Raw genomic sequence first — 7724 nt, 5'->3', positions numbered from 1 at the left:
GGCACCATCTGACCAATAAACCATACGTAACAATTCAAGTGTAAATTGGTCTGAAACTGGTCTCTTAGGTGCCACTTCTGCCATGTGAACTGCTTCAACACAGATCTAAAGTGAAAACAGGAATACTTTAGGCATGCTTGCACTGAAATGATGCAAAAATTATTTCAAGATATTGAGAACTAAAGAAAGCTACCTACAGCTTGAAGCACTGTAATACCCAGTGAACTAAGAGCTGAGTAAGGATGGTTATAGGTGCAAAGTTCAGATGGCTGCAACTTTTTTTCCCTCAGGGAAAAGCAAGAGATAGTTTAATAGAGCTAACTGCTGTGTGAAAAAGACACTTGCTTTTTGCTTCCTCCAGACCTGGCTTCTCTAGGGATTTGAACCTAAAAGAAAATCAACTGAATTCCCTAGTGAATCACTGCAAAACACAGAACAGTTATGTCAAATCTATACCTGCTCCTTTCCTTAATAAACAAAGATCTTCCTCAAGCAAAATGGCAGGACATAGAATCATTTTGGTTGGAAAAGACCATTAAAATCAAGTCCAACCGTTAACCTGGCACTGCCAAGCCCACCACTAACCCATGTCCCTAAGCACCACATCTACACATATTTTGAATACCTCCATGGATGGTGACTCAACCACTTCCCTGGGCAGCCTGTTCCAGTGCTTGACAACCCTTATTTGCAGTGAATAAGGGAGTGAGGAATGAAGAAGAAAAAAAAAAGGTAGAAGGGGATGGTAGAAAGGAAGGAAAAGAAAATCTACTGGTATTAAGAATCAGAGTTCATTAGAGGTGCTTGGTCTTTAAACTTCATGCTCTGATACAGTTTTCAGCAACGGTAAGACAGCTTGTATTTGCTTGGCTGCAGAATCTCTAAAAGCTTTTAGGAGGTATGTATTTTGTTTTGGCTGGCTGTTTGCAGGCAAGCACTGCTGAGCGAAGGCATTGTAATGGTAAATAGAAATACCAGTTACCTCTGCTACAAAAAGGAAGAGGTGGGACTGAAGTTACGGCTACAAGGAAACAAGATGAAAGCTAAAAAAGCAAAGCACATGAAGTCCATTTCAGTTTGTAACCGCACTTCTGAAGCGGAGCTCCTGGGCATGCTGCAGTTCACAGCACAGTGATTTTGGTGTGCAAAACTGTGCTCAGATGAAAGCTGAAATCCAACTGAAGATACTTTTCAACCCCTAACAGATATCCAGTCTTCTATAAAGTTTCATAAATTGTCCTCCTAATAGCTAATGATCAACTGTGGTCATTAGTACTGTTAATCTGTTCCTATTATTGTTAGTTAATTGCTGCCTGCTAATACAGATAGCAGCTATTTAATCATTTCAAAAGTCAAAACCAAGAGGTCCTTAGCTGGCAAGACAAGCTTATTTTTGTAATCTTTATTGGTTCTAGACTCCACAGACACTGAAGAGAAACTACTGCAGTTGAGACTAAAAGTATTCCATGCAGTTTGGAGGTTTTCATACTAATTCCCGAAATAGCTACATCCTGCTGAGTTAAGGCCTTTCAGCTCTGGCTAGTAGGGAAACTAGGACTACAATACCCTCCTATACCTCTAATGAAGCTGGCTTCTAGAAAGTAAGTGCTTTGATTTCAAGAGGGGCAAAGCACCTGCTAGCAAACTCCTGAAACTGATCGCTAACTCCCCCTTGCCACAGCTCATAAACAGCCTATGATTACGGCTCACTGTGAGCACTAACACACAGCAGGCTAGAAGTAAAAAACTGGCTTTGTACTGGAGATTAAGAGGCCAAGTAGGAGTGTACAAGATTAATGCTGGCTTGTCTGTATGTAATTATTTCTATATATGCTTAATATTGTTTAAGAAATGCTCATCTGCCTGAGAACTCATGCAGGTAGAGGTAAACCAGGTGTTAGTAGTTTAAAACAGCAATTTGCAAAAACTCTCAACATGTAACATTCAACTAGACCAACTAGGAGAGAAGAAAACCACCTGCTGCATTTAGGATAAATTTAGAAAGCCTTCAGCTAGTACAGATTACTCAATTTTAAAGTCTTCCTTCTAATAATCCATACCTGATGCTAAATAAAAATGCTTTACTAAAAGTTGTTAATCAGTAGCAACTAAGCTCACAGTTTTCAGTCTTGGCACTACTGCTTTCCTTTCATCTTAAGATGGATCGAGAACTCTAGTCTCTTGGGTACATGCTCAGATTTCAGAGGGAGCAGATATAGCTGGCTATATTTTTTTGCCATTAAAAGCACAAAATATTCTTATAGCAAGAGCTGAAGTCTTTCCAACCTTGAAAAACAACTTAAAACAATGAAATCTTTACTTCCCAGTCAGTTCACATTCCCATGCCTATAAACAAGTTCTTGTAGGTCTAAGAACAATTAAATCCACAACTGAATATGAACGTATCATTTATTTGAGGTGGACAATTCACATCATTAAAAGTCACAGGTAACAAATTTTATCTTGAATTTGAATCAGAGGTTTATATTATAGTTCCCAGGGGGAGCTTCAGAGAAAGTAAAATACAAAAGCATCACGCATCACAATCAGATGCGGTTGAGGAAAAAACCTAAAATATGAACCCTCAGAATGCAATTTAAACAGCAATAAGAAAAAAACTGACAGGATGAAAAAGATGCATCTTGAAGGCAATCCACTGAATGGCTTCTTCAATTATTTATTGTTTAAAAAATATGCAAACCATGGCACAGGCATATCCAACCCTTTCAGCTGCGAGGAAGAGAAACCCTCGTCCTAACATATTCATTGCATAAGTCTGAAGTAATATACAGAAAATTTCAAGTAAAGGATTGTGGTCTGAAGTAAAAATTCCATTTCTTATTTAAAAAATGAGAAGGCTATCTGTTTTTCTTCTCTCCATCCACTGGTTGATCCGTTTCAGAGTCATATTGGCACTTTTCCACACATTTCCTAGGGAACCAGCCTCGTTCTCTTATTCCACCTTAAGACATGAAAAGTTGCATTAACTTGGAACAAAACATGACCCACTACAGAGGAAAAACACAGGACTGGAAGAGACATCAAAAGGTTACGTAGTTTATTTTCTTCTCCAAGGCAAGACATCTAAGCCATTCCTAACATCATTGCCTGGGGACGCATGGAGTCTCTCCCATTGCCTGAAGTGTTTTCAGTGATCTCCAGAGTTTTCCAGTACTCTACCTTCCTTATTAAAAAATCTTTCCTAATACCCTGACTCTTCCTGTCTATAACTCAAGTTCACAACTCCTCTTTCTACACACCAGGGACACAGGAAGCAGCTAAGAACCTTCTCTACACCAGACTTTCATGCAGCTGATTACTATTTGCACATATCCTGGCTTTCTCCTGTCTCCTTTTCCCCTCCAGGTAAACCACCCCAATTCTTTCAGCTTTCCCTTATCAGTAACATAATCACTCTGATTATTCTCATTGTTTTCCTTTCAACCTTTTACAGCTCATCTCCCTCTTTCCTGAGATGCAGTTAACTGCTTTTACTTCTGGCAGCATTTCAGCTGAGTCTCTGCCAATGTTGAGTAGGAGGGAAGGATTACTTCATGCATCGGGGAAGCTACACGCTTTTTTCTTTTTTGCAAGTGTTGACTCATCTTAAGATTATGACTGACTTTTCTCCCCCCCCTCAGAAGAACTGCTACTTAATCATTAATTTTTACATCTTGTTTTAGTGCAGCTTGTCTTTCCTGCCTATTTGTAGCATTTTGCTATACATTCCTAACAAATCTCATCCTATTTTTGAACCCTAGTTCTCAAAAAATGCCAGTATTATTTTGAATACTAATCCAGCCTCTCAGCATACACCAAGTTCCCCACCCAGACCATATTTCACCTGATTTAAAAAAAAAAAAAATCATTCAATATAGCACAGATATCTCCAACTAATCTTCACAATAAGCAACACAATACAAATGCTCATTCAGTGACTCAGGTTTGATGGTTGAAAGAGTTCATTGGAGTGAGCTGCTGAATCACTTCTAGTCCATGAGGGTCTCAGACCTCCCATGAAAAACATGGACACTTTTAATCCAGTGATTTCAATCTGTTGGCTTGCATCTCTTTCACCAATAAATGTACATGCAATGAATTCACAATTGCTTGGAAGAGACAACAGAATCCAACGCACTGTGCCTCAATGGAAAGTCTGGCAGGTAAAATGTTAGCTCAGTCCTAAGCAGGAGGACTAAAGGAAAATGTAAAAATTTCAATACAGGTGGCTGTGACGTTGTCTCTGCAGACCAGCAGGAATATTTAACCTCTCCAGTAGCTGTAGTTAGTTATGTAAATGCATGTCAAAGCTTTTGGAATCGATCCCAAACCAAAGACATGATATCTCCTCATTTTTAAGATGTACAAAGAGCAATCCCAGGTCTTATATGTATATGGGGTGTTTAGGTAGGAGATCTGAATCCGTTTAAGACTGACCACTATTTAAGTATCAAAAAAAAAATCACCATTAATCTCTTTAGAGTCTAGAAGTCTAACTTTTTCTTAGAATATGAAGAAATGTCCCCCTTCCCATTCAACCTTCAATAAATTACTGGATGAATGTTCTTTCAGTCTGACAGATTTGTTTAATGTTTATCAAAACTGGTAGACCTACCAGATGTAAAAACTGCGGATGTGGTTCTAGAGCAGAGAGGAGCTAATGCCAATAAGGTCAGTCATTCTACATTTTGAAAACTGAACATGTAGTATTGTCTACATTTCTAGACAGCCATAAAATTGATCTGTAATTTTCAACAGAAAAAGTGAAAATAACTGCTTCATACCATCAGCAGCTGAGTCAAGAATCTTCTCACCATACATCCAGTGTCTGGGGAAGAAAGCGTAATAGGTAATTAGGTGCCAGAACTCATCTCAATATTTCTTTTAACCAAACATAAAAGTGTGGAGCCACTAACTTTAAGCCTCTCGTGGCTAAAATCAGATCTCCTTTACTCAGTGCAATTCTAGGCTCTTCAGTGCACGGTGTTGTGAAGAACGTTTTAACACCTTTAGTCACAGGGCAGCAGACACCACTGTAATCTTCTACTGCTCGATACCGCACCTACAAATTTGAACAGAACACGACAATATATTATTTTAAGGAGTTACTGCCTTGCTGACAGTTTCATACCAAAAACTCAATTCAAGCATACCGTTAGATTTGAACATAATGACAATGGCTGTCAAAGGGACTCTAAATTCTAGATTAACTGCTTAACAATGAAACACAGTCATCTTTATTACCATGTTTCTTACCATCTGGAAACTAAGGAGCAAATGCAAAGAAAACTAAATGTAAGTTTAATTAAGCAGAGGTTGTAGCACACTGTTTGTGTGGAAACACAAAGTCTTTATTTAATTGCTAGGTTGAAAAGTCAAGAAAAGAAATAGTCTCAGCAATTACTTACATTTATTTATATTGTTATTTCAAAATTATTTCAAGCCAAACTTCACAAATACTTACACTTCTTACTCGCTTGTCTGCTTTCTGTTTCAGTTGCTCTATCTATAAATGATTATAAATAAAAATTTAGGCAGTGTTTAGTTTAAAAGGACTTGTGTATTCAACACAAAATGAACTCAGGTAATGAAACCATTCAACAAACACAGGAAGTACCATTAGCACTTAAAAGCACTCACAAAAGCATAATGTTTTAGTCTATCAAAAGTGGGAGAACATTTGACAGAACTCCTGTTTCTTTAGTATATGTATTAGTAGTCAGTCTATTTTAGTTATTTAAAAAGCTAACATATTACTGCAAAGGAAAGCAAACAATTGGATCGTGGGGAGGATTAACTTGAGATATCATCAAAGACTGATTACCGTCAAACTGTATTGATGACAGCCATCTCGTACTGGCCAATCCAGGCCATCTCCCTCAGGAATCCCAGACCATGTAAACACTTGCTTGAAGTTTTTCCATTTACTTCCCATGTCATAGGGAAAAATAAAGGTCTCACCCGTTTGGTAGTACTGGATTCTGTCTTTGGCCTGGAAAATAATCAATAAATACAGTACATAAAATCATACCCTACAAACTGCAGTTGAGCAGCAAGTACTAAGGCAGCCAGATGATAAGCCCTGTGGGTCCGTGAGACCTAAAGGCAAACATTTTGAGGCAAGAGCAGTAAATTCCTGCTATACCAACCCAGGCTTTTAAAGCTACTTACAAAAATGTGGCATTCTATGACACATAGAAGTATGTTTGGTTTGAGTCCCCTGCCCTTCCCTCCCATTTACTCTTTAACAACAGTCAACTGGCTACACTGATTAATCCACTCTGTGCTCTGATTTAATTTTATGGCTTTTTTTTAAAGACTGATGACTATTTCTCAGTTACATACAAAGACGTACACAGCTCAGGTTTCTTTGATTAATCATAAGCATAATTCAATGTTGGCAGTGTCCACTCCACCTCTAAGAACTGTATATACAGGCATGCTTTGCAATTTCCCACATTCTGCAGTCATGAACTTTTCATTCTTTCAGTAATGACGACATCTAGTGGAGCAGCCACAGTTTGTGCTCCTTGTTGCAATAATGTAATTTTTATTAAACATTTATGTATTACAGTCTGTGTTCAATTTTCAGAAGAGACATATTAGCAGTCTGTGTTTTACTGTAAAAGTTTTAACAGACTATTCCAAGTTCTCCCTTATAGTTGTAACAGGGTTTTCTTTCATTTATGATCCATTGTCTTATTATTCAAAGGTCTAACAGGACTAGGATCCAGCTAGATTCCATACAGTACTTAGGTACTTGTACACAGTCAAGATCCTCGTGCTAATTTTGACACAGAATAAAAGAAACACAACAACATAATAATGAAACATTTATGGGCTTATACAAAATAACCTGATAACACTGAACTAGTTTCTAAACATTGAGTCACTTTTGCTTCCTCTAAACTTAGTTTCTGCTGCTTGGCTATATTTCTTCTGAAAAATCTTGTGAAAACCTCTATAAAGATATGGAAATCAAAGAGAAACTTAAAGGAGAGAAGAGTAGGTATCTTATTTTCTAGTACTTCTTCAAAATCAAGGCAAATCTTCCCAAGGTTAATAAGAGAAGTAGGAAATGAGGAGAATCATTTAAATTAGACAATTAAAGACATGGCCAGGCATAATGAGAAGCAGACAACTCAAGTTTCAGACAAACACACCCACATATTCCAAGTAGATAAGCAAAATGTCTTAAAAGCAAATACTTTCCTATGGTCACACTGATTCACAAAAAAAGAAAAGAAAAATACATTCAGTTAAAGGATTTCTCATCTATTTCAGTGAATTTCAGAGAGAGTAAGGGAAAAGGTGGTTGTAGGTGTTAAGTCAGTGGTGAATTCAAATGACACCTTTGGTTTACAGCCAGATAGGTGAAACAAACTGATAAATATGGAGAATAAACTTTGTAACAATACAGTACAAGAATACTGTAATAAAAGCTTACCTTTTCTTCAATCCAGGACTCGATTGAAGTTTTATTTGTCAAAATGACTTTCATCTAAAAAAATGACAGTTACGTGAAATTAGCATTGATTTTCTGCAGAAATACATCAGCTAAGCAAAGAAAATTTCATTTAACAACGTAAATTTGCTTTAAAAAACAAAGCAACTGTTATAGGCTTAACTGAAACATATAAAATATTCAAAATTAAGATTCAGCATAGATATGTACTAATGCTATCCTCTAGGATTATACACTTAGACAGTATCAGACAGTACTT

General features: G+C 37.2%; 1 protein-coding gene across 2 annotated transcripts in view; it reads right to left on the bottom strand.

Moving 5' to 3' along the window:
* ZDHHC6 (zDHHC palmitoyltransferase 6) overlaps positions 1–7724 on the bottom strand; it is a 52830-nt gene that overhangs the window by 39300 nt on the left and 5806 nt on the right. Inside the window, exons 5-10 of one of the 2 annotated variants that reach the window (XM_075757901.1) lie at positions 7448–7501; positions 5825–5992; positions 5465–5506; positions 4917–5062; positions 4785–4828; positions 2392–2962 (exon numbers count right to left, since the gene is read on the bottom strand). In XM_075757901.1, coding sequence (XP_075614016.1) covers positions 2859–2962; positions 4785–4828; positions 4917–5062; positions 5465–5506; positions 5825–5992; positions 7448–7501 — 558 coding nt within the window. In that variant the 3' untranslated portion in view covers positions 2392–2858. Of the gene's footprint in view, positions 1–2391; positions 2963–4784; positions 4829–4916; positions 5063–5464; positions 5507–5824; positions 5993–7447; positions 7502–7724 lie in introns of those variants that run through there. The other variant, XM_075757902.1, reaches the window with a different exon arrangement.

The sequence above is a fragment of the Balearica regulorum genome, chromosome 7, assembly GCF_011004875.1.
Source record: "Balearica regulorum gibbericeps isolate bBalReg1 chromosome 7, bBalReg1.pri, whole genome shotgun sequence".
NCBI classification, from domain to species: domain Eukaryota; kingdom Metazoa; phylum Chordata; class Aves; order Gruiformes; family Gruidae; genus Balearica; species Balearica regulorum.
Note: the sequence above shows the minus strand (reverse complement) of the source record. Positions and strands in the feature narration are given on the sequence as shown.